We start from the raw sequence: 27,812 nt of genomic DNA, 5'->3' as shown, positions 1-27,812 counted from the left end.
AAGAGTAGCCCCCGCTCACCACAACTAGAGAAAGCCTGCGTGCAGCAACAAAGACCCAACACAGCCAAAATTAAATAAATAAATAAAATTTTTTTAAAAGTAGAGCTGAAAGGATTTGCTAATGGAATGGATGTGGACTATGGGAGTTGCTTTCTTCTCTGGCCTTGTTTCTCATCTACAAAAGGCAGGGGATTTTTTTCCAGCTTGATAACTATGGGAACCCTGTGACATGAAGAAAGAGACAAAACCATTTCTGCTATCAAAGCCATTTGCTCACCTGACCTCCAGCCATGTGCAGGATCATGGAGTAGCCAGGCCCAGGGTAGGGGTGGGGATAGCTTGATTTCTATGGGGAGGGAAGGGGCATTAGAGCTGTCCTATGTGTGTCCAGGGCCTGCTAGGCAGAAAGTGCTCAGTGAGTGAGTGAATGAGGCAATGCTAGGAGGCCAGGATGTGTGCAAGAACTTTCCAAGTCCTTCCAAATTAACAACAGGTAAGCCTAGCCTAAGGGATTCCTCTCCTGGCATTCCTTCTGCATCCATTACATTCTAGGCTGAGTGTCAAGTTCCCATTCTTCATGAATGGGAGACTTAGAGGTCTGAAATCACCAAAGCAGAATTTTAGAACTGGAAGGAAGCACAGACACATCTGGCCCACTCTATCCACAATTTTAGCTGTCACTGTTTTGGCCTTATCCATGTGTCATGATTATTATTAACATTTTTCTATCAACTGACTCACTTTTTAAACACTTAAATGTATTGAAAATTTTTAACCCATCCCCCAACTTGTTCTTTCTGCATCTTTCCCCCTTTTACTGAATGGTAGCAGCTTCATCCGTCCAGGTACTGAAGCCTGGAACACCTTAGAGTCAAGATCCTTAAGTCCTCTCTAGCTCTGATCTGTCAGCAAATTCCACTGGATACATACTCAGAATTTATCCAAAATCCCACCACTTCTCACCACCTCCACTGTCCAAGCCAACATTATCTTCTGCCTGTATTGTTATAACAACCTCCTTACTGATCTCCCAGCTTCTTACTTCCCTCTCTGGTCCCTCACACAGCAGCCAGAAGGGTCCTTCTAAAAGCAGTCGGGGGACTTCCCCCGGTGGTCCGGTGGTTAAGATTCCATGCTCCCACTGGAGGGGGCACAGGTTCAATCCCTGGTTAGGGAACTACGATCCCGCGTGCCACACAGCGTGGCCAAAAAATAAAAATTAAAAAAAAATTAGGGCTTCCCTGGTGGCACAGTGGTTAAGAATACATAAGCCAATGCAGGGGACACGGGTTCGAGCCCTGGTCCGGGAAGATCCCACAGGCTGCAGAGCAACTAAGCCCGTGCACCACAACTACTGAGCCTGTGCTCTAGAGCCTGCAAGCCACAACTACTGAGCCCACGTACCACAACTGCTGAAGCCCACGTGCCTAGAGCCTGCGCTCCACAACAAGAGAAGCCACCACAATGAGAAGCCTATGCACCGCAAGGAAGAGTAGCCCCTGCTCACTGCAACTAGAGAAAATCCGCGCGCAGCAACAAAGACCCAACGCAGCCAAAAATAAATAAATAATTTAAAAATAAATAAATAAATAAATAAAAATAAATAAAAGCAGTTGGACCCGAGCCTGTCTGGTCAAACCACTCCCCCCGCCTTCCCATCTCACCCAGAGGAAGAGCCACAGTGTCTCACCACGGCTCACACAAACCTCTGTCTTCTACCACTCTCTCCTCTGCCACTCTGTTCTAGCCACCCTGGTCTCCTCTCCTCTTCCTCAAACATGCCAAAAACACCCTTCTCACCTTGGGGTCTCTGTACCTGTACCCTCTGTCTACAATGTCCTTACCACAGACTGTTACATGGTTTACTCCTTCAGGTCATGCAGATCTCTCATCCCATGGCTCCTCCTCAGAGAAGCCTTTCCCAATCACTCTTTATTAAAACAAACAAATACCAACAGATACCTAGCCACCCTCCACCCCCACCATCATTCCCAGTCTTTTTTTTGTGTGTGGTACGCGGGCCTCTCACTGTCGTGGCCTCTCCCATTGTGGAGCACAGGCTCCGGACGCGCAGAACCAGCGGCCACGGCCCACGGGCCCAGCCACTCCGCGGCATGTGGGATCCCCCCCGACTGGGGCACGAACCCACGTCCCCTGCATCGGCAGGCGGACTCCCAACCACTGTGCCACCAGGGAAGCCCTCCCTGTCTTTTTAGAATGTAAACTCCATGAAGGCAGATATCCCCAGTAGCTAGAACGGTGATTGGCACAGAGCAGACACTCAGTAAGTATGTGCTAAATGAATAAATGAAATGAAAAGGCAACTTATATTATTATGAATACTACTATAAACAGAAAACCAGTATCATTTGCCACAGACGGAAATCAACATAAAATAAAAACACTACTAAAAATCTTAAATGTTTATCTGCATATCAACTATAAGTTACCTTAAAGATCAATGGTACAGGTACTGATCTTGGTCCCACATCTTTACAAAGGAGATACATGAAGTCTAGGGCAGGAGAAAGCTCAGGACAAAATAAGCCAGCCCATTAGAGGCCAGTCCAGAGCAGCCACACAGGTGCCCCTTCCCTGCCTTGGAACCACAGCCCCGCCCCCCAGAGTGCAGGCAGAGAGACTGAATCTTGGGACGGGTACAGCTAGGATGGACCAACAGAGCCTATCTGAGGGGACAAGAAAGCTCTCCCCTTGGCCAGGCACAGAACTGGCAGCTCTGCTGAAGAGAACAAAGGCCAAAGTGGAGTATGCCAGTCAGAAGGACCCTTGTGGGGCTGCATCGTGGGGGACGGGCATGCATAAACCTGTAGGTGAGGTCTGCGGACACCAGACAGCTGAGAGCAGAAATGAAAACAGGCTAGGTCCCAAAGGGTGGCAGCTTCAATCCCGTAAACACCAGACAGGCATGGGGGTTCAGGTGCAGGCCTAGGGGCCCAGCTGAGCCCAGCGTGAAGCTGAGACCTTCCCAGTCTCCTCCATCAGTGATGATGATGCTAAGTTGTGCTGAGCAGAGGACCACCAACCCTGCTACTACTAACCACAGCAGGCATTAGACATTAAGGGGGAAAGAGACAGAGACACCCTCCTAGTCCCCACATTCCAGATGGTCTCTTCCAGCACCCTCCTAATTCCAGTCAGCTCCGCCTACATAGGCCCTTGAGGATTTGATCCCTGTTTGGAGGGGAACATTCTTTTCCCATCCCCACAGGGCTTAGCAAACATGGCTGCAGGTGCAGGGGTAGAGATAGAGCTGTTGTAACTGCCAGGCCAGCAACGCCTGACCTACATCTCCACGGTTGGTCGCATGCAAAGAAAAATACCAGGGATTTCCGTTGGTGTTCACCAGATGCAGCTGCCAAGGGAAGGCTGGGTCTTCTGAAGACCTATTGTGAGTTGGGCGGGACCAGCGGTGAGCTGGCTGGGATAGTCTGGGGGCTGGCCTCTAAATTATTTCCTGGCTTTGAGGACCTCCCTAGACTTCAGAGAATCTATCAAATTTTTACCTTTTTTCTATCAAGGTCTTCCACTGAACTTCCCCCTGCTCCCCCTTCTAGTATATCATCCTTAATAAGAATTGAGAGAGAGAGAGAAAATGAGAATGAGATTCTATTTGGGAAAAAACTCCCCAAACTAAACAGCTGTTCTAATTGTAAACTGCTGGCATTTGGAGTGAGGTTTAGATTTGCATAGAAAAAAAGCAATTTGGAATCCAGTTTTGCAAGATAGTATGAAAAGGACCTGGGACCTTAGTCACCACCGCTCTGTGGTGACAGAGACATGTCTGGCTCTGGACATGTCAGTTAATCACCCTGGCCTCACTCTTCTCATCTGTCAAGTGTGGAGGATGGACCAGAGGATCTCTAAGGCTCTCTCTCCAGCTCCAGAGTGCTATGATCCCAACCCTAGGCCTTCCTCCAGCACCCCCGTACCCCTGCGGGGGAGCAGTATTGTATAGGGAAGAAGTAAACTCTCTTAGGTGACAAGAGACCCGAGTTCTAATCCCAGTGTTGCTGTTTATTAACTCACTGTGTGGTCTTGGGTAAGTCACTTTACCTCTGGGGGCACATCACTTTCTGCATATGTAAACCAAAGACTTGAAAGTTCATTGAAAAAAGCACTATAGGAACTTTGGCATTATTATGCCTCCCTTATGTCATTCACCCCTTAGAGTATGCCTGCCTCCCAAAGGGCATGTTCTTCACCTGCAATTGCCTCAAACTGCAAATCTTAAGATCCTAGAGACACAAAATGGAGGAAGGGGGTTAGAACCCCCTTCAAACCCCCTTTTGTCTGATCGCAGAGCCTGTGTTCTCCCACTACAGAAATGTGGAGGTGGCACGGATGGTGGACAGGACTTGGGATTTGGAGTCAGAAGACCTCAGTAGCTTCCATGGTAAGAGGAAGACCTCCTCTACACCTCCTGGCATAAACAGAGGCTCAATGAGATAATATATGAACACAAAGCAGCACTGGATAAACCTTAGTCAATGTCTCCAGGCCACCCAGCATAGAGCCCACAGTGCTCTCCCTGAGAGGCCATGGAGGGACTCAGAGTCCTAAATCTGACACTTATTTGCGGTGCACTCTGGGCTGATCACTTAAACTCTGAGTCTCAGGGTCCTTGTTTATAAAATGGGCATAAGACCTACCCCATCGGGCTCAATAAATGTTTGCTATGATTCTAATTATGTTACGCTTCCTCCCTCTTCTGAACTCTTCTAATCCTGTAGTCGTTTCCATTGACTTTGGTACTTGCAGTCTCATGACCTAAGTTGTTGAGAGCTAGGCCCGTACTTTATACATCTCTTCTCTCCCATGGGAGCAGTGAGCACATGACAGGTGTGCAAAGAGCACCTGTTATACCATTGGGAGATGGGTTCTTTCTGAAGTAATATCAGTGGGGGCCATCGCCAATGATCACCAACCAATCCTCGGGCATCACACTGCAGCACACTCTTTGCTACCCTGTGCTGAATAGTGGGCACAGGGGTGGGGAGTATGAGGTAAATGGAAGCTGTAGGCCCTCTCCTCTAAAGCAGTCAGTGTGAGGTGGAGAAGCCAGATTCACCATCTGGAGAGGGCACCAAGCAATACAGAAAAATGGAAGAGGCAGAGAGAGCCAAGGGAAATCAATGGACACCAGAGGGAGCGAGTGAGTGTGTCTGAGTCTAACAGATTGTATTTGGATTCTGTCCTTATTAGCATTTGACCTGTCTTACTCTCAGTTCACTAATCTGGACAACGGGGACAATAATATGTTTCCCAAGCAGGATTATTGTGAGGGTTAAAAATACGACATTAGTGCACCTTATAGCACCTTGCACATAACAGGTACTCAATAAATGGGGTTATGTCTATGGGCCCCTCTGACGGCCAATAGATTGCACACCAAGAACCAGTACGACTTATGGCTCTCTATAGCAACTGGAGCTCTGGATGGAGAAAGTCCTCTTGACAGAATCCTGATTAGATTTGGAAACTCTTTCTATAGAAGGAAGGGAGGCAGCTCAGTACAGACCAGAGGCCTCAGATCAGACATATGTGGTTCCCCCCTGGGGACTCCATAGCTTCCTGGCTATGTGTTCTTTTGGCCAGTTACTGTGAGTCTGATTCCTCATCTGTGTTAGACTCTAAGACCATGTGTTACTCCTTCCAAGAGGCAGCCAGGGTGTTCTTTAAAAGCACAGAGCACAGGGGTTAGAGGATTCAAACCTGGGTTTAAATCCCAGCTCCGCAACTTACTAGCTTGGGTGAGTGACCACAGCACACTATTTAAACTTCCTGAGCTTCAATTTTCTCATCTAAAAACCTTCCTCCTTGGGTGGCTTTATTACCAGATAACATGCTTGTGTCTGGCACACAGTAACAACTTCGCTTGATACATGAAAGTGTTATCTTTGTATCCAGAGCCTGGCACTGGAAAGCACTCAATAAATGTGCTGAATCAAACCCTGCCCAGTGGAAGGGGTGAGGGGAGGAAAGATGCTCCTGTAAACTGGTACTTGCTGCTACCAGCCCAGGTTGGTGACATCTATCAAAATCACAAGTGCATATGCCCTTTGACCCTGCAATTCCACATCTAGGGATTTATCCTCCACAGATACCCTGTAGTCATACATGGGCCAAATGACAAATATATCGGGCTCTTCATTGAGTATCCTAATGTCAAAAGACTGCAAAAAAGTGTTTACCACTGGAAACTGGTTAAATAGAGGACGGTACCATGTATGGAATACTCTGTAGCTATTAAGAATGAGAAAGCTCTTGATGGACTGATACAGAGTGATCTCTAAGAGACACTGTTAAGTGAGAAAATCAAGGTACCAAATAGTATTTATAGCACACAACCATCTGTATAAAAACCAGGGGAAACATATGTGTTTGCTTATGTCTACAGAGTCCATTCTCCCAGGAAGGGAACTGGGTGGCTAGGAGAAAAAAGTGGGAGGGAGACATTTATTCCTTTCAAAATTTGAACCCCATGAATATATTATCTATTCCAAGAAAACTAATAAAGAGTTAAAGGGGGAGTGGTTTGAGAGAGGAGAGAAGAGAGAGAAATTAATTCTCCCATGAGAAGCAGCTGGGACTCCCCAAAGACAGACCCTTTGGCCAGTTATCACACTATCAGAAAAAAAAAAGACGACTCTGGTATTTGCATCCTGTGACAGCAAAATAACATCACTGCTGTGTGACCAACTGCACTAGGGTTGCCAACATCTCTGATCCTTTGGCCTTAGGAGAGGACCAGGATCCATGATGAGGTCCCTCTATCCTCTGGGTTAAGTCTGTCCAGGTAGAGTAACAGGGAAAGAAGGTTCAGGTTAAAGTAAAAATTATCCCTGATAGTCTCAGAAGAAAAAAGGGAAAGGAGGGAACCTAGTCCTGGAGGGAGCCCTCTTCCCACCTTTCTTGCTTTTTTTTTTTTAAAGAAGGCATTGGATCTTTTTTTTTTTAATTTTATTTATTTATTTTTGGCTGCGTTGGGTCTTAGTTGCTGCGCACGGGCTTTCTCTAATTGCAGTGAGTGAGCAGGGGCTACTATTCATTGCAGCGCACGGGCTTCTCATTGTGGTGGCTTCTCTTGTTGTGGAGCATGGGCTCTAGGCGCACGGGCTTCAGTAGTTGTGGCAATGCGGGCTCAGTAGTTGTGGCACATGGGCTCAGTAGTTGTGGCACGCGGGTGGCTTAGTTGCCCCGCGGCATGTGGGATCTTCCCGGACCAGGGCTTGAACTCGTGTCCCCTGCATTGGCAGGCAGATTCCAAACCACTGTGCCACCAGGGAAGCCCCACCTTTCTTCCCCTAAGGCCCCTACTACTCCTTCTCCTCCGTTTTCCTTAACAATCTGCCTGCATGCTAAAAACACTCTATCAGGGACTCCTGGAAGTAGATGGAGACCCAGCTGGCTCTGTAAGATATATACCTGGCTAATAAAATATAATAAAAGATGCTTTACCTCATAAGTAACCCTGGAAATAGTCCTTGGATATTTTTAACTTTTTATTATGAGAATATTTAAACATGTACAAAGGTAGACAGAATGATAAAATGAACCACCGTCACTCAGCTTCAACAATTATCAACTCAGTATCAATCTGATTTCATGTGTTTCAACTCTCCCTCACCTCTCTGTATTATTCTGAAGCAAATTCTAGACATAGTTTAGCATGTATTTCTAAAAGAGAAAAAAAAATCCATAATCACAATACCATTATCATATCTAAATTTGAAAAATCCAACAAAAGTCTTGGAAGGGGTTTAAATGTGATAAAACTCTTTCCCAAAGAGGGCACCTTTGTTCAATATGAAATATTAATGCAGTGTATATAATAAGCTCCAGGTACAACTCAAGTTATAAATAATTCAGATCTGTAGATGTTTAAAAACCTATCGAAATAAGGGTATTCCACCAACAAAAATACTAAGATGACACGAGAGTCAATTCCAGATCTATTAAGAACTTAAACGTGAGAGGCAAAACTTTAAAACTTTTAGAAGAAAATATAGACAAATGTCTTTAGGACTACAGATTAAAGAAGTATTTCTTCAACATAACATAAAGGGTGTAAATCATGGAAGAAAAGATTCAACTACATTAAAATTAAGAAATTCTAGTTATCAGAAGACATCATATATAAAGTGAAAAGGCAAACTGCAAGCCTATATTCATAACACATGCAGACAAAAGATTAGTATTCAGAATATGGACTTCCCTGGTGGCGCAGTGGTTAAGAATCCGCCTGCCAATGCAGGGGATACGGGTTCGATCCCTGGTCCGGGAAGATCCCACATGCCGCTGAGCAACTAAGCCCGTGTGCCACAACCACTGAGCCTGCACTCTAGAGCCCATGAGCCACAACTACTGAGCCCATGCGCCACAACTACTGAAGCCTGTGCGCCTAGAGCCCGTGCTCCGAAACGAGAAGCCACCACAACGAGATGCCCGCAAACCGCAACAAAGTGTAGCCCCTGTTCGCCGCAACTAGAGAAAGCCCACGTGCAGCAACGAAGACCCAACACAGCCAAAAATAAATAAATTTATATATAAAAAAGATTAGTATTCAGAATACACAAAGAATTTCTAAAAATCCTTAAGAAAAAGGCATATGAAAAGAAAACAGAGCAAAGACTTTTACAGGTATTTTACAAAAGAAGAAACACAGTCAACAGATGTAAGGAAAGATTCTCAACTCCACTGAGAAATGCAAATTAAAACCCCAAGATACCATCTCACACCCACCAGCTATATAAAAATTTTAAAGTCTGACCATATCAAGTATTAAGATGTAAAGCAATGGAAATTCAAATGCTGCTGTTTCCAGCATAAATTCTTACAAACACATAGGGAAACATTTGGGCATTACCTTCCATCAAGCAATTCCACTCCTGAGTATATACCCTACAGCAATGTTTCCCACAGTGTGGTTCCTGGACCCGCAGTAGCGGTATCACCTGGGAAGTTGTTAGAAATGCAAATTCTCAGGGCCCCAACCCCAGACATACAGAATCAAGCACTGTGGTGGTGGAGCCCAGCAATCTGTGGTTTAACAAGCCCTCCAGGTGATTCTGATAAGCAGCTGAAGTCTCGAACCACTGCCCAGGAGAGACTCTTGAACATGTGCATGCGAGGGAGACACACACAGAATGTTCAAAACCACATAGTTTGAAATAGCAAAAACAAGGGAACAACCCAAATAATCACTGACAGTAGAATGGATACATAATCTGAGACATAATCATACAAAGGGATATGAAAATGAATGAACTACACTATACACATAATATCGAGGGATCTCACAATGTTCAATGAAAAAAGAAAACTGCAGATGAATACACACAGTATGATATTTAAATGAAATTTAAAAGCATGCAGAAGCATACACACACACACACTAAAACGTTTTTTTAAAGGCAAGGGAACGACAGACACAAATCTCAGGAGAATGGGTAGGGTGTGGCTGTAATTGGAGGGGACACACAGGGGGCTCTAAGGTATTCATAAACTGGGTTATGAGTTTACAGGTGATTATTTTCCTAGTCTTGAAACTTTACATACACATAAGATATTCTCTGTTGTATTTATGATAAATTTCTTAAAAAAAAAAAAAAAAGGTATACTGGAACAGTGCATACTTGGAGCCAGAACTGCAACCACTAACTCTGGCTACATGTGTGGTGTCCAAAGAGTTAAGCCTGTTTCTCAGCCTGTGGGTGGGAGGGCAGGCAGCAGCTGGGGCACAGTGGGAGTCTCTGGCTCCAGCTGGCTCCAGCCTAGATCTGCCTGGATCAAGCACCACGCCCAGGAACTGGCACCTGTGGGGGCAGGGCCCTCTGGACAGGTGGCACCTGAAGCCCCTGATGACCTGCACATGTAAGGGACTGGGCCCAGTCAGATGGATGGCAGTCTCCTCCTTTAGGAGCCCCTCCATCTGGTAAGAAAGTGTGCTGGTGGCAGCTTAGAGATGGTGAGAAGTGGGAAGAGGGTCTGGGACTCAGCGTGGAGGCGGGGAAGGAACTGGGTGGGCTGGGCTCAGATACCAAGGGAGGCTGCTGGGATTAGCACCTGCTGAGAATGAGATTAAGTTTCTTGGGAAGGGCTCATCTATCTAATGCCCCCCAAAAGCTGTCTCCCTACAGCTTTTCTCTGCTGGACAGATGGTGTCTGAGCTGCCTCCTTGAGAGGGTGGTGGAGGTGGGGTGGGAGCTGATGCCTGCTTGGTCTTGGGCTTCCCTGTCTTCCACAATAGTAATGATCAGAGACCTACTACATGCCAGGCACTGTCCTAAAAGCCCTTCACACAAATTACCTCCATTTAATTTTCACAGCACCAGACTGCCTATGGCCTAGAGAGCAGGTTTACATTCAAGGAGACCTTGGCTTGGTATACTTAAACACTTGCCCAAAAGTCAAAGAGTGAACAAACTAGGACTTGCATGCAGGAGCCCTCGCAGGAAACTACTGGCCGTGACGTCTTCCCCTTCTCATTAAACGGCAGCAAGTTCCTTCCTGTTGCGCAGGCCAAAAACCTGGACTCCTTTTTCTCTCACATACCCCTTATCCAATCATTAGCAGATCCAGTGGCCCTGACCTTCAAATTATATCTATGCTCTGACCACTGCTCACCACTTTGGCCACATCTCTACCCTCGTACAAACCACCATCATCACCTGCCCAGCTTCTTACTGGTCTCTTGCTCCCACCTTTGCTCATATAGTGACTATAGGGACTCTGGTTTGTTTACACTGTATACCCAACCTATAGCTCAGTGTCTAACACATGGCAGGTACTCAATAACTATTTGTTAATGAACAAATAAATGAATGACCAACATCTCTCAGGAAATGACTCAGATTCAGAAGGGAGGAAGACCTGCCTGAGTGCCCTTAGCTTTCTCAGCCCAGATGACCTTTGGTACCCCAAAGCAGTGGTCAACATCCTTCCCTATTATGAAATGTCCTGGATGTATAGCATTACCACTGTGTCATCCACTTGTGCCTGTACACATGCACACACACACAGGGACAAAGGTGCTGGAACAGGGCTGCTTCTGATTAGGAATGAGCCTAGGACACTTATTTCTAGGGGACCGTCCCTGCACTGTATATACGTTGGTTTTTATTCTCATGAATGAAGTCACTGGAGGGTTCTGAACTGAAGAATGACAGGATCTGACCTCTACTTTAGAAGAATCACTGGTTGCTATATGGCTAACAGATTGGGAGGGGGGGCGGTGTGCAAGGGAAGAAGCATGGAGGTGGCTGTAGAGTTGTCCAGGTGAGAGAGGGAATGAGCAATAGTTCTGCCCTCAGCCAAAGCAATCTTGAGAAAGAAAAACAGAGCTGGAGGAATCAGGCACCCTGACTTCAGACTATACTACAAAGCTACAGTAATCAAGACAGGATGGTACTGGCACAAAAACAGAAATATAGATCAATGGAACCGGATCGAAAGCCCAGAGATAAACCCACGCACATATGGTCACCATACCTTTGAAAAAGGAGGTAAGAATATACAGTGGAAAAAAGACAGCCTCTTCAATAAGTGGTGCTGGGAAAACTGGACAGCTACATGTAAAAGAATGATATTAGAACACTCCCTAACACCGTACACAAAAATAAACTCAAAATGGATTAAAGACCTAAATGTAAGGCCAGACACTATCAAACTCTTAGAGGAAAACATAGGCAGAACACTCTATGACGTAAATCACAGCAAGATCCTTTTGACCCACCTCCTAGAGAAATGGAAATAAAAACAAAAGTAAACAAATGGGACTTAGTGAAACTTAAAAGCTTTTGCACAGCAAAGGAAACCATACACAAGACTAAAAGACAACCCTTGGAATGGGAGAAAATATTTGCTAACGAAGTAACTGACAAAGGATTAATCTCCAATATTTACAAGCAGCTCATGCAGCTCAATATCAAAAAAACAAACAACCTAATCCAAAATTGGGCAGAAGATCTAAATAGACATTTCTCCAAAGAAGATACAGATTGCCAACAAACACATGAAAGGATGCTCAACATCACTAATCATCAGAGAAATGCAAATCAAAACTACAATGAGGTATCTATCACCTCACACTGGTCAGAATGGCCATCATCAAAAAATCTACAAACAATAAATGCTGGAGAGGGTGTGGAGACAAAGGAAACCCTCTTGCACTGTTGGTGGGAATGTAAATTGATACAGCCACTATGGATAACAGTATGGAGGTTCCTTAAAAAACTAAAAATAGAACTACCATATGACCCAGCGATCCCACTACTGGGCATATACCCTGAGAAAACCGTAATTCAAAAAGAGTCATGTACCACAATGTTCACTGCAGCAGTATTTACAACAGCCAGGACATGGAAGCAACCTAAGTGTCCATCGACAGATGAATGGATAAAGAAGATGTGGCACATATATACGATGGAATATTACTCAGACATAAAAAGAAACGAAATTGAGTTATTTGTAGTGAGGTGGATGGACCTAGAGTCTGTCATACAGAGTGAAGTAAGTCAGAAAGAGAAAAACAAATACCTTATGCTAATACATATATATGGAATCTAAAAAAGAAAAATGGTTCTGAAGAACCTAGGGGCAGGACAGGAATAAGAACGCAGATGTAGAGAATGCACTTGAGGACATAGGGAGGGGAAAGGGTAAGCTGGGACGAAGTGAGAGAGTGGCAATGACATATATACACCACCAAATATAAAACAGATAGCTAGTGGGAAACAGCCGCATAGCACGGGGGCGATCAGCTAGGTGCTTTGGGTGCTAGGTGCTCTAGGACGACCTAGAGGGGTGGGATAGGGAGGGTGGGAGGGAGATGCAAGAGGGAGGGGATATGTGGATATATGCATACGTATAGCTGATTTACTTTGTTATACAGCAGAAACTAACACAACATTGTAAAGCAATTACACTCCAATAAAGATGTTTAAAAAACAAATAGCTCTGCCCTCTCACATCCCACTTCTAGCTTTTTTTTAAATTTTTTTTAAACTTTTAAAATTTTGGCTGCGCTGGGTCTTAGTTGTGGCATGGCATGCAGGATCTTTCGTTGTGGTGTGCGGGCTCAGTAGTTGTGGTGCGCAGGCTTAGCTGTCCTGCAGCATGTGGGATCTTAGTTCCCCGACCAGGGATCAAACCCGCAGGCCCTTCATTGGAAGGCAGATTCTTAACCACTGGACCACCAGGGAAGTCCCCCCACTTCTAGCCGTTAACCAGGCTAGTTCTCCTGCCAAATGAGAAACAACAACAGCACATGCTGGGGACTCCCTCAGCAGCTTCCATTATCAAGATAGCACCTCACTAACCCCCCTCAACAGTCCTGTGAAGCAGGTTCTAGCAGTACCCAAGTTTTACAGAGAAGAAAACAGAGGCTCTAAGAGGTAAAGTCACCTGTCAAGACTCCACAGCAGACTGTCAGCATCCAAAGTCTGTCCTCTTCTCATCTGAATAGTCTGCTTCCAGCCAGCATCCATCCACAGCCTATCCAGACTCCAAAGCCCAGTTCCCCTTACTCAATGGCCTTCTTTTGAGAACCTATCTACAGGGCTACCATTCACTGAGTACTCCCTGGGTGCTGCATGCACTGCTGAATGCTGTACATGTGCTGTGTAATATTCCAATGATCAAAGGAGCCACATACCTTGGTGACTTCCATTTTACACATGAAAACAGTGAAGCTGAGAGAGGCAAAGTCACAGAGCAAGTAAGCTGTCTATTGTCCTAGTCACCTGGCCCTGAGCCATCTTATTACTTTTCTTTTTCTTTATTTTTTTCCTTTTCAGTCATTGGGTCAAGGGAGGATATCCAATAGATCATAGTGTGGTGGATGTTCTGCTCTAAAATATAAACTCTCTTTTTGTCCCCTTGACCCGACTCTACATGCCTTAAGGTCAAAGTCCAAAAATAACATTTGTTTGCCCATCCTACAGTGCTGGAGCTGAGCCTTGGACTTGTGCAAAGGAGATCAGAAGGGTCAGGAATTCTCGTCAAAGTCACAGGGATAAATGAAGGTGGAGGAGAGGGATGGAGGCCCTCCTGTGAATCCTACCCCTCAAGGGTACTGTTCCTTTTAGCTTGAGAAGCCTTGAGGACACCTTTGTCCAGGAAAATGCACCTTCTAGTTCCTTAAAAGTGGGGAGCACTGTTCCAGCTAAGACCCTGCAGACAGGTGGAATGTCTGTACCCCAGCCTCGTTCTGAAGAGACTTGCAGAGCAGGAAGGAAGGGGCAATGACTTTCAGTTCCCGTTAATGTGTCTAGAAGCAGCAGCTGATTCAGCTAGATGATGTCACCTTCCTAAACCTCCTGACCAGCAGCTGAGATGGTAAAAGCAGGAAACTGGGGGATACTCAGCTGGCTAAGCCCGAACATGCCTCTGGAAAAGGCCAATAGTAACCCCGGGCTCTGGGAGCACCCTCCTGAAGTTTAGCAAAAAGAGTCCTATCAGATGAGAGGACAGTAGGTGTCCTTCAAGACCCTCATTCCAAGATGCTGCCCTAACTCTCCTTTTGCTCAGCAGCTTTCTGCACATCCTGAACTAACAATGCTTCGCTTATTTGAGGGTGGAGCACTGGAAAAAAGCCTGGCTTTTGGAGCCAGACCAATGTGGGTCTGAATTCAGGATCCACTGTGTCCAAGCTGCAGGACCCTAGGCATGGAACTTCATTTCTCTCAATCTCAATTTCCTCATGGAAAAGAAACTGGAGCCGACAGCCTACTCATCACACAGGCTGGGTGGGAGAATAAACGAGAAAATGGATGTAGAGTGCCTGATTTGGGAAAGGTGCTCAGTAAGTGGTAGTCGCCGTAGCTCCCTTTGGATCCCTGGGAGCGAGGAGTGAAAGACCCATAACACAAAGGGAAAGCAAGGCCCACAGTGGGCCCACCAGCGTCAGAGCCGAGTATCTGCGTGGGCCCAAAGTCTGGACGAGCCAAGTTCAATCTGCCTTGCTTTTCTGTTTGCAAAATCTTTGCTTCAAATCTTCCCAGGCCGGCTTGCTCCTTAATCTACTCTCAGGTCAAAAGTCACCTCCTCAGAGAGGCCTTCTTGATCTCCTCGTATAAAGTTGGTTCCCTAGATACTGCATTACTCAGTTTCATTTTCTTTAAATTATTTAACCCTCTATCTGAAATCATCTTGTTTCTCAGGCTAGCTGCCTCCCCAGCTCACTTATGTGAAAGCAGTGTCCTTGACTGTCTAGTTCATCACAGCACCCCCAGCACTCAGCACAGGGCCTGGCATGTGGTGGTGCTCAATGAACATCTGCTGAATCAACAAATGAATGAACGCACCTGGGATAGCCACCAGCGAAACTGACAAGGACCCCACACTTACTCCTCTGCTCACTGTCAGTTCTAGGTCCTGGCTCTCATTCCAGGTGCTGGCATTGCTACCTGGGAATCAGTGGACCAGAAGGTGGCCAGGATGGGCATCTGTACCTGGCAATGGGATATATATATTGGGATACCAGGACTGCCGAGGAGGGCCTCGGACTCTCTCCCTGGCACTTGAGGCTCCCACAAATCTGGCTCCAGCTGACCTTTCTGGCTTTATCACCTAATAAGTGACCCTTTCACACACACTCCAAAATGGACTACCACTCCTATCGGTCTCTTCTTGAGAGTCCATGCCAGCCTGCACAACTTAGCTCACATGGAGCACCAGCTCCTCTTTTCCCTGACTCTGCGGTAAGTCCCAGCACAAAAGTCACCTCTCCTGTGAAGTGCTGCTCTTATTTGGCATTTAGCATTTATTGTTGGCTTTCACAAGATCTCTTTTCATGTGCATTATGTCTTTTCTAATTTAACTGGAAGTATTTCAAGGATAGAACTGGGTCTTCAAATGGAGATATCTCAATTAATAAATCTGGAAAAAAGGCTCTCTTTTTTATTTAAATTAGTTTATTTATTTATTTATTTTTGGCTGCATTGGGTCTTTGTTGGTGCACGTGGGCTTTCTCTAGTAGCAGCGAGCGGGGGCTACTCTTCGTTGCGGTGCGCAGGCTTCTCATTGCGGTGGCTTCTCTTGTTGTGGGGCACAGGCTCTAGGCGTGTGGGCTCAGTAGTTGTGGCTCGTGGGCTCAGTAGTTGTGGTGCACCAGCTTAGTTGCTCTGCAGCATGTGGGATCTTCCTGGACCAGGGTTCGAACCTGTGTCCCCTGCATTGGCAGGTGGATTCTTAACCACTGTGCCACCAGGGAAGCTCCCAAAAGGCTCTCTTTGAAACAAAGTTGGCTGGGTCCCAAAAGGGTTGGGGGGACTCCTGCCTGCTGCACTGGCCCCTCTGGTGAAGGAGGAGAAAGATCATCATGCTGTCTCAGCCCAGGAGCCCAGGTATGAGGCAGTGAGGGAGCCAACAAATCCTGGACTATCACATGCAGTCTGGGACAATCCCAAGGTCATGTGTGTGACTGGCTTTTTAAAACTCCATCATTTTCATGAATCTGGGCATAATTTACTTATCAATCATAAAGAATGATAGAAAAACTCTGCTCAGTTCAAGGGGACTTCCATGCTATCTGCTTCTGTGAATTAAGCTTATCCATCTTATCTTTTTTTTTTTTTTTTTTGTGGTACGCGGGCCTCTCACTGCTGTGGCCTCTCCCATTGCAGAGCACAGGCTCTGGACGCACAGGCTCAGCAGCCATGGCTCACGGGCCCCACATGGGATCTTCCCGGACCTGGGCACAAACCCGTGTCCCCTAGCATCGGCAGGTGGACTCTCAACCACTGCGCCACCAGGGAAGCCCCATCTTATCATCTTCTTATCCATACTTTCCTTTCCCTTGATTTCCCCTGCTATTTTATCCTTTTGATCATATGAATTTTCCTAAGTTGCCTCCAACTCTTTGTAAAACAAAGTGAGGCTCCAATAAAATGAGTTGGTCCAGTTCTCTTTTAAATGCTACAATGGTGTACAAAAATGATGTCCGAAACAATTCATTATAGCAAAGATAAGTGACAAAAATAATGCATGTGAATCACTAAGTATAGTACATGGCACTTAGCATTCAAAAGGTAAGTTGAAAGAACACTCACAATTCTTACTAGCTTCTCTGGGCTGACTCAGTTTTCTCATGTGTAAAATAAAAACAACGTCTTAGGTTTATTCATTTGTTCAATCATTCATTCCAAAATCATTCACTGAATGTTTACTACCTATAAGGAACAGTTTTAGGTATTAGAGATAAAGTGATGAGCCACCTAAAGTCCTTATAATCATGGGGCTTACATTCTAGTAGAAGAGTGACAAAAACCAAATAAACAAACAAAAAGAAAATTTCAGATAGAGGTTGGTGCTGTGACAAAAATACAAGAAAGTAAACGACTAGAGAGTGATTTAGAAGTACCTTGGCTACTTTAGACCAAAGGTCAAAGAGAACCTCTCAGAGGAGGTGACCTGTGAGCTGAGTCAACTGAAAGAACCAGCAAGGCAAACACCAGGGGCAGAGCACTCCAGGCAGAGGGAACAGCAACTACACAGACCCTCAGGCAGGGGCAAGTGAGCCAGGAACCAGAACAGCAGGAGCCCCTGAGCCATGAGTGCAGAGAGGGAAGGGGGAGTGCTGAAGGATGGAGAGGCAGCCAGTACCAGATCATGCAGGCCATAGAGGCCTAGGTAAGGACTGGGTTTTATTCCAATTGGGTGGAGGGTTGTAAGCAAGAATGTGCCAAGATCTGAACTGGTTTTCAAAAGACCACTCTGTCTGCAATGTTGGGGCAGAAGTGATTTTTTAAGGTCCCTTCTTAGCTCCAAATAGCTGACTTTTCCTCCTGTCACTATTCTAGGCTCCCACAAACTGGCTGCCAGAACAAGAAAGATGCATCCTCCTCAATAAAGAGAGAGCAAAGAGAAGGAGCAGTTTCTACCCCAGGCAGAAGCAAGGAATCTGTGTCACCTTGTTCTGCAGGAGATGGAGGGAGTGGCCCCATCAGGGAGGGGTGGGAATCCCAGCTTGGAAAACATCCCCAAGCCACCTGTATTGTTTCTGCCTCCTGTGTGGAAGTTTCTGCCATGACACAGTGCTCCGGAATGCTCTCCCCACCCACCCCCCCACACCCAATCTTCCGTTTACAGAGGCAGAGTTGTACTTTGCATTCCTCCCAGGATTTAGCTCAAATCTAGCCTACAGGAAATGGTCGATAAAGAGCTACTGACTGATTAATGAAGAGAGGGAATATTCTCAGCCATTAGGCAAATATTAATGAGTACTATGAGTACTATGTTGGTCTCTGGGGATACAAGGTGATTAAGATGGGTTTCTTGCCTTCACTGAGCTCAGAAGTCAGCAGATAGACCAAAAACCACAGACAGCTACAATGCTGGGTATAAGAGTAACAGCAGCAACATTTACTAGGCCCTCTTTATTCACAAGTAGAGCACTGTGGGCTTTAGAGCCAGACTAAGGTTCAAATCACGACTTTACACCACTTACCAACCTAGCATCTTTGTACAAATTCCTTAACTTCCCTATGCTTCACTTTTCTCCTCTGTAAAATGAGAATTATAGTAAGAATGCCTACCTCAATGGTACTGTTTTGAGAATTCAATGAATTAACACATATGAAATACTTAAGGGTAAGTGCTCTATAAATGTTAGCTATTATTAAAATTACTATAACATCTGTGCCAAGCTCGACATGTATGATCTCATTTCATCCTTACAAAAGCCCTACCAGGCAGGTATTACCATCTCCATTTTTGAGATAGGGGAACTGAGGCTCAGAAAGGGGGAGGAATGAGCCCAAGATCAAACGGCTGGTATGTGATGGAGCCAGATTCAAACTCAGCTCTGTCCCACTCCAGAGGCCATACTTCCAATAATGAAATGATCCCATTCTCTTCAGAAGCTCACAGCACAGTGCCCCAAACACAGCAGAGGCCCCGTAAAGGGAGCTATGGTTGTTATTCCATTGTTCCTGGAGATCTTCCAGTAGTAGGTGCTGTGGAGCCTAGAGGAAGCACCTCTTTTACCCTGAAGGGGTCTGAGAAGGGCTCAAAGGAAACTGACCTGGGTGCCAACTGCAGGCTTTGCTCTGGAGTCCTATGGGTTCCCCTCACTGAATCGTGGTCTGCTAATTTGGAACCCTACCTTCCACCACTAAATCAGACCCAGAAACTGCTCCCAGGTGCCTGGACACCTGCATGGACAGGCAGGCAGTTTCCTCTGGGCTGACTTCTTGTCTGGCTCTACACACCTCTCAGTTTCATCACTTAGCCACCAGCCTGGGGCCTCTTGCCTGCACCTGCTGCTGGACCCAGTCCCAGGGGACCCTGCCCAAAGGGCCATTTCTGAGTGACTCCCTGGAGACTTCCTTGATATGGTAACCCCTAGGGTTCCATATGAATGTGGGTGCTGTGAGCAAAGGGAAATTTTTCTTACTGAGTAGCAGACGGAGAGTGGGTAGAACAAGGGGTGGTTGTTCTTGTTTTGAATCAGAGGTGAGTGTGGGGTGAGGCCCACTGTGCCTCCCAGTTTTTATATTTAAGCAGCACTGATTCTGGCCAGTCAGAGCTCCCACTCAGCAGTCTGTGGAGCCTAGAGGTGGGTGAGGACATCCGGGGGTGAGGAGTTAATAGTCATCTCTACTTCCCATTTGACCCTTACTCATAGATCTGGCCTTGCCAAGTAATTAGACTGCAGAGGGCAACCAATGGATGAATTAAGGAATGACCAAACCTCACAGTGAGAGGAAAAGGAAAGATCCAGCATTTGGTAAAGGAACCAGCTTTTACTCCGTACCAGGCTCTGTGCTGGGGCACTTTACATACACCGCTCATCATTATGAATGTTCACTAACTTGGACACTACACACTCAGCCACCAAGTGCCAGGCACAAGAGTAGCTGATGGCAGTGAATGAGATTCAGTTTCTACCTTCAGTAAGCTCAGAGCACCTTGCTTAATTAGTCTTTCTCCCAACAATCCTATGAAATGATTATTTCCATTTTATAGATGTTCAGGCTTAAAGAAGTAAAGTAACCTGTCCAAATTCATGAAGCTAGGTAAGTGAGAGAGCTACGATATTGCTTCCACTCAAAAAGTGCTTGTTGGTTGAAAGAATGAATGAGTGAAAGAATGAATGAAAGAATGAGAGACACAGGGTTTTGACCTCAGTCAAGGAGCAGCAACAAGACCAAACATTTATAGTTCTTAAAGTGCTTTTTCATCTATCATCTCCTTGGGCCTCTCAAGATAGCCCATGAGGGAGGCAAGGCGGGTGTTATCTTTCTTCAGCAGATGAGGCAACAGACTTACAGCCACACAGCAAACAAGGAGTGGGGCCATCCTGGAAAACTCCAGAGTCCCCACAGCACCTTGTTTAATCATTCAGATGCATGTCAAGCACCTACTATATGCTAGGCATGCTCCTATGCTCTTTAAATATTCAACTCATTAAGTCTTCCACTCAGTCAACAAATAATGATTGTCTTCTGTGTTCCAGGTTCTATGGCAGGATCTAGGGATACAGCAGTGAATAAAGCAGGGGAGATCCCTGCCTTCCTGGAGGCACTTGGCAAAGTGCCAAAGAAAATATGCCCCATCACCAAATGCCCAGCCAGCAACAATGGCCAAACCCCCACTGTGTACAGCATGATTTGGGGCCCTTGTGGAGGAGGTGGGGGACAAGGTTATGAGCTACAACCCCCAGCTTTAGGAGTCTTAAAATCTCCAAGTTCTTGGTTCGAAGGATGTACATATACTCTGTCAGCCTAAAAGTCTGCTCTTGGAGTGTAGCTCCGATAGTGATCACAGCTTCTTGATCACCTGTGAAGGCAATCTGCTAATAACAGCTGTAATAGTAGCTGTCATACTGAGTAATTACATATGCCAGACTCCATGATAAATGTTCCATGTATCTTACCACTTATTTTTATGATCAAGAGTCTTTCAAGAAAAGTACGGCATTATTTTCATCTTTTAACAGATGAGGAAACTAAGGCTGCGAAAGATTAAGCAATTTGTCCAAGGATAACTATAGAGCAAGTAGGATTCAGCACTGGTTTGTCAAATTTTGTATCTGGCTCTGAACAGTGATGGAATTTCTCCCAGGGAGGCACTGGAGATGGAAACATCAAGAATACCAAGAGCAGCTGCTTCCTGGGAGGGCTAGGACCTCCAGAGCCCCCAACAGATTTTTCCTCCCCCACTTTTATCAGGTCTGAACATCAGACAGAGAGGGAAAGGTTAAGTAAGCTCAAGCTACCCCTAGGGCAACAGGAGTCTCTCCCTCTCTGCTGAACCTCCAGGGGAGGAGTCTGTGACCTTCATTTGCCACCACCAACCCCCCACAAGAGAGACAGAAGGAAGGAGGGGATGGGGGCAGGGGAGTCTTTTCCCTGGGTTGGGGAGGGGTGGGGCACACCAGGGAAGAAGGGAAAAAGCATGACTGCTTCTTTCCTCTCTTGGACAAGAAGCCTGTACATGTGATGTGGTGTGTGTCCTGCACATGGAAGCCCCACAGGGGAATGCCAGGGTACCTTTTGGACCCAAGAAGATTCAGAGAGGAGAGACTGGCACAGCCCTGAACTGCAAGCTAAGCTAACAATTTCTAAGCATTGTAACTAGGTCATCAGGTTCCTGGAGAAGCCAGCTGTGTCTGGGGATGGGGGATGGGGAGGGAAATTTTGCAGTTTACCAAGATCCCTACTTCCCTTCAGGCCCCGCCCTCCCTGAAATCTGCACCTGCTCCCAAACTGACCCCTCCCCCTAGCTGGGCCCAGCTGTCAACGGCTCCCAATGCCCCACCCCTGCCTTCCATGGGCCGGAACTATGGGGGCCTCTTGGACAGGAGGTACCTTATTGCCACCTTAGCCCTTCGGAAAGGGAGCTGTGGGGCAGGGAAGGAGTGGGCTCGCCTGGGGGGTATTTCTTACTCCATGAGGGCAGCAAGAAAGCTGGGTTCCTTTGGGCCTGCCCAGGGTACCTTCCTGGCATTGATGCCACAGGTGGCAGGAGACAGATGATGTTTCCCCTGCTGAGACCAGAGTTGCCAAAAGGCTTCAATCAAGCCTTTGAATCTGCACCTGGCCTGGAGCCCCAAAATAACAACCATGGCAGCCTACCTGATCCACAGGTCGCAGGTGCATCTGGCTTTTTTCTCCCTGCTGAGCCCTGGCTGGCAAGGGATTCTCTCTGCCAGCGATAACTAGAGACCTGGCTGCATGGCTCTGGTGTTGGGCCTCTCCCCATTGGGCCCACCTCTACCAGCAACTATCTCCATCCCTCTGCCCAGGGGCCTCCACCATCAGTCACCATTCCCTTGTCCCTGACCAGCTTCACTGACAGCCCAGACCCTCTTCCGCCAGACTGCCTCTTCACTGTCTCCCAAATGCTTCATCATACACATTCCACCCTCCAGCTCTGTGTGGATCTTTCATACCTATCAAGGCTGCCCTTGCCACATTCGTTTCACCTACTGAAAGCCTTCACGGTCCAAATTTTCCTAGTAGGTAGTAATGATGCCTGACACCAACTGAGCATACTGTATTCAGGCACTGTGCTAGGTAGGCTACAGAATCACTCACTCATTCAGCAAGTATTCGCTGAGTGGATCCCATGTGCCAAGCACTCTGCTAGATGCTGGGGATGAAGGAAACTTGAAACAAACCCCCTGCACTCCGGGAGCTTAGCTTTTACAAGAGGAGTCAGGCAGTAAAGAGGTAAACAAAGGTGGCCTCTTTACTCTTTAGGAGAGGTGATATTTGAGTTGAGACCTAAATGCTAAGACAGCCCTGATCAGATCTAGGGGAAGAGTGACCCTGGCAAGCCTATGACAAAGAGATTACTACCACTATCTTCATTAAGGGATGATTACTACCTTCATTTTACAGATGAGAAAACTGAGGACTCGTGTGAACTGCACAAAGGCACACTGCTGAGAAAGCTATTATTCAAGCCTCTAGTGACCTTTCTCCTTCCTGACACTAGGGTTTGGGCTGGTAATGCAGTTGGTGAGGGAGAAGGTGCATGGGGTGATGCAGGCTGAGGGTGGAGGTCCCTGGACCAAGCCACCAATTGAGTAGCTAGCTAATTGTGGAAGTGGGCTGGTTTGGCAGGGGTCCAGGGCACCTGTGGAATGCAGCCAGGGGGTCTGTCCTCTTCCATTTCTGGAGTCTACAATACAGATTTGGCACAGTTTGTCTGGAGCCATTCACCAAGGGTTCTGAGTCTATTCCTACTGCTTTAAATGAGTTTGCTTCCTTAAGGACAGAGACATTTTTGTAGCCTAAACTGCATCTAATAATAACAACCCTTCATGTTCATTGAGCAGATCCTGGCTGAGCCCTTGCCCAACCCTAGGTCCTGTGCCAGGTACTCAGGGTAAAGTAAGCCAGTCCAGGCCTGCAAAGAAGCAATGATGCCGTGACTTGAGGGTAGGCTTTGGCATGAGATACAGCTGGGTGCAAGACCCAGCTCTGCCTCTTACAAGGTGTGGTACTGTGGACATGTTATAAAGCCTCTTGAAGCTCTGGATTCTCCATCTCCACACCAAAGCAGTTGTGAGGACCAAACACGATGATTATGTCAGGGGCATAAACATAGCACCTGGCACAGAGCAAGCACTCAACACATAGCACCTGTCATTATTACTAAAAAAACACTTTTGCATTTCACTTTCTCACTTGAGCCTCGCTTACTCTGGTAGGCTGGTACTATTCTCTCAGATTTATGGATGAGAATTTAAAGCTGATTTGTCTAGTGCTACGCCACCAGCAAGAAATTAAGCTAAGTTTCACAGTGAGAGGCCCGCATACCGCAAAAAAAAAAAAAAAAAAAAAAAAGAAATTAAGCTAAGTTTCAAATCTGAGTGCAGAGTTTTATCTATGGGTATGTAGAAAGTGATCAATACATACTACCATGACCCTTGCCTGGAGTGTCTGGGAGCTGAGGGGACGGATGGGTGATGCACACAGCCTGACTCAGATGGCAGAAAGACACCAGCAAGGCCCAAGGTGTCGGGCATGGAAACAGACCACTGAGGGATGGGACCCGGTTCCCCCCATTGCAGTACCCACAGTATCCCCAACCCTTAGCGCAAATAAAGTATTCACCAGTATTTGCTGATTTAACAAATGAAACAAAACTCTGAAGACAGCTCCAAGCAATGAATCCCGCTTTAGGGAAGGCAGGCAACATTGATAACACTGAGTTAAAAGCTAGAATTCTAAGCCATTTACTGTGGGACTAAGGCCCCTTGCCTTAGTTTCCTCCCTGAAATGGGACTGAACATACCCACCTCACTGTGAAATCATGTATACAAAGAAGTCTGGTGAGTTATAAAGTGTTATCATGCATATAAAAGCAATTATCATCAGGCTACAGACCACTAAGGCAATGAAGTGTTGTGAAGACAAGCACCTCAGGTTTGAAGCCCGGGTCGTCCTGGCACTAGCCTGTGTGGCCCTGAGCATGTCACTTTTCTCTGAGTCTCAGTCTTCTCAACTATAAAATGAAGATGACACCACCTACCTTGTAGGGTTTTTTAAGATGGCTTAGAGATAAAGAACACAGGCTTGGACTAAGACAGACTTGGTTTCAAATCCTGACTCTGCTTCCCACTAACTGGGTCCCCCCCAAATCTCATTGTCCTATAATGCTGAGATTGTTGGACAGTAACACAGAGATGAAACTGGTGAAAGCCCTGTCACATAGTGAGCACTGAATAAATGCCAACAATCATTTAGACACTGGTACAGTCAGGGGAGGGGGCAAGGTGTAGTGTTTAAAAGTGGGAGCTTGGAAGCTACCCTCACAGGCTTTGCCACTTACTAAGCATGCTACCCTTCATAAGTTGCTTAACATCTCTGTACCTCAGTTTCCTCATTTGTAAAATAGGGATAATAATGGTAGCAACTTCAGAGTGTTGCTCTGCGAATGGAATAAATTAATACATATAAAGCATTTTGAACAACGCCTGGCACAGAATAAGCACTTGATAAATGTTAGGTGCTATTAATAGTAACGTTAACAATAATATTAATCACCAAGTGGAATAAGAGGGAGGGACTGTGTAATCCTGGGACACGGGTATCCCATGGAAGAATTCTAGGGAAATCCCTGGGCAGCTGTTTGTAGGCAAGTTCTCAGCCACTGGGAGAAAGACTCTTCTATGGAAAGGACATGAGGCTGGGGGCTCCTGAGCAAAAATCTCAGTCCCGATGACCAGGAGGCCAGTCTCTGGGCAGGCAAGTCAGGCTGCTTGGAAGGACACAGTGTTCCTGGCCCCGCCTGACTCAGGGGAACAAAGGCACGTGTGTGGCCAGGGAGGAGGGAGGGGAATGTTTCCCTTTCAAGAGCGGAACAAAGGATCTGAGGCATAGTTGAGTGCGTTCCAATCCCCTCCCAGGCTAGCTCCCATTCCTCAGATGATTGTCCAACAAGGTTTTCAACCTTCTAGCTTCCTCCTGAAAGGTGACCTCGGGGAAGGAGTGGCAGGCTCCACTTCACTCTTCCCTCTGTCATCGGTCTCCAAGAGGCAGGATTTCTACGTGCCAACCTCTAAGACCTCTCTTAGGAGTCCCAGGCCTGTGCGGGGTGTGGGGTGGGGACCCGGGGGGAACCCAGGGTTAATGGATGACACAAGGCACTGCAAGTGACAGGTTTAATGTCCCTCTAGGGGGAGTCCAAGACTAAAACTGCTACTTAGTGTGGAGCCAGGAGAGAACCCAGGAGTTCTGACCAACCCCCAGTGTGGGGTGGGTGTAAAACTCTGACAGAACTCAGTGGAAATGCATTTTCTAAACCTTAAAGGGATGATCACAGGCTGGAGAGAGAAGCTAGGTGAAGGGTGAAGGGGGAGGAAGCGAAGAAAGTAACTGACAAGAGGAAAGGGAGAGACATGGCCAAAAAAAGGAGTTTGTGTGAGGGGGGAGCCTTTAGGGATATTACTTTCCAATTTCCACACTCTAGCCAGCAAGAATCCGACTGCTGGGGTGGGACAGGAAGCAGTCCATGGAAGTCATTGCAATGGCATTTCCTGAAGAGTGAGAGAAAAACCTCTAGTTCCGAGGGGAGCTCTGGAGTCTGCCCAAAAAGCCCTGTAGCTTGGAGCTAGCCTTAAGGCTCTGGCTTGGCCTGAGAGTCTCATCAGGGATGAAACCAAGTAGCAGAAGGTCCTAAAGGCAGTTTCTTTCTGCAAAAACATTATTTACAAAAATCAATATGTAATAAACGGGAAGCCAGATGATGTGACTGAAGGAGCCCTTGGTTGCGGCTGCTGGTTGCTGCTGATACTGACAGTCACTATTCTGAGAGCCTTTTGACATGAACTAACTCACTGAATCTTCAGTGCAAAGCGCTATTATTATAGCCATTTACAAGTTAAAAGACTTGCCCAAGGTCACACATGACATAAGTGGTCTAGTCCAGATGTGAAAGCCCAAACCCTGCATCTTCCTCCTGATGTAACCTTGGGCAAGTCACTTCATCTTTCTCAGCCTGGTTTCTCTCTGCTCACCTCCCTGGGTGGTTGGTTTATAAGCATCAGAAAGGCAAGGTGGGGGGAATTCCCTGGCAGTCGGTGGTTAGGACTCCCACTTGCAGGGGCACAGGTTCGATCCCTCATCAGGGAACTAAGATCCTGCATGCTGCAGGGCCAAAAAAATACAAAGTATCTGGGAACACTGGAACCACAGTCCCTCAGGGAAATAATGAGCAGAACTCACTCCATTAAAAATAATAATAATAAAAAATTTAAAACAATTTTTAAAGGCAAGGTGGATATGAAAGTGCTTTCTAAGCTGTAAAGTTCTACATAAATGTGGAGTAGAAATATTGTGGGGTCAGTGATAAACTACCCTACATTAACACTGGGATTAGTTAATTTTTAGCAATTAAAGTGCTGCAGCTGTTGATAGGAAAGAGCCACCCTAAAGCATAACTATCATGAAATATGCCATAATGATGGAATCCACAAGGCCTAGGGCCAGTGAGAAGCAGGATTCCTAGACTCAGCTTCAACCCTCCATCTTACAGATGGGGAAACTGGGGCCTAGGGGTAAAATGACTTGGCCAAAGTGAGACAGTGAGTCAAGGCAGATTTGAGACTAGAACTGGGATCCTGACTAAGACCAGTGCTTGACCAACATGCAAAGGAACACTACGGAGCTCCTGGCAGGACAGGAACACTGCTACGGCCTGCCTGCCCTAAGGATATGCCCAAAGGTCACTACGGAGTCCAAACAAGGGAGAATAGACGCTGTAGATTCTGTGAATGGGTCTCCAACACGAGTTCTGTGGCAAAGATAATCAGAATTATGATACCAACCTGTGCCAGGCTCTATGCATCTCAGGCAGATCTCGTTAGGTCTTCGCCATGGCCTTGTGAGGCATGTAATATTTGCCCCAAGGTTCAGAGAGTTCAAGGAGCTTGCCCAAAGTCACAGAGCTAGACATGGGTGATGTGGGACCTCAACCCAGACATGGTGCAGTTATCCACACAGAATTAGTGCTAGAGTGGAGGAGGACCATTCAGCACACCACATTTGAAGAGACTATCCCAGAACATCTAGCTTATTTAGCCCTGATTCTATGATCTCCAAGTGGTTAAAAAATGTGGCTTTCAAGGTGGCCAGACCCATCAATATGCCATGTGCAAGCCTGGTCTTGGTCCCTTTTCACCATTTCCACCTCTACCTCCTGATCCAAGCCACTCTTCTTTCTCACTTGACAGCTTTCACCAGCCTCTTCACTGGGCTCCTGGCTGCCACCCTTGCAGAATTCAGATCATTTCACCCCTGCTCCTAATCTTCTCCTGGCCTCTCTCATTCTACCAA

The 27,812-nt window shown here is 46.5% G+C and overlaps 1 protein-coding gene across 9 annotated transcripts in view; it reads right to left on the bottom strand.

Moving 5' to 3' along the window:
- The window catches only part of BCL2L1 (BCL2 like 1), a 51,889-nt gene that overhangs the window by 15,793 nt on the left and 8,284 nt on the right, over positions 1-27,812 (bottom strand). Inside the window, exon 3 of one of the 9 annotated variants that reach the window (XM_027078643.1) lies at positions 16,152-16,317. The exons of the other annotated variants lie outside the window; for them this stretch is intronic. Within the exon in view, the coding sequence (XP_026934444.1) occupies positions 16,213-16,317 (105 nt within the window). The 3' untranslated portion in view covers positions 16,152-16,212. Of the gene's footprint in view, positions 1-16,151; positions 16,318-27,812 lie in introns of those variants that run through there. 9 annotated transcript variants of the gene reach the window in all.

This window comes from Aethalodelphis obliquidens, unplaced genomic scaffold (genome assembly GCF_003676395.1).
Source record: "Aethalodelphis obliquidens isolate GAN/ISIS:26980383/991018 unplaced genomic scaffold, ASM367639v1 scaffold42, whole genome shotgun sequence".
Lineage (NCBI taxonomy): Eukaryota > Metazoa > Chordata > Mammalia > Artiodactyla > Delphinidae > Aethalodelphis > Aethalodelphis obliquidens.
The sequence above is the reverse complement of the archived record's forward strand: the minus strand, read 5'-3'. Positions and strand labels throughout refer to the sequence as shown.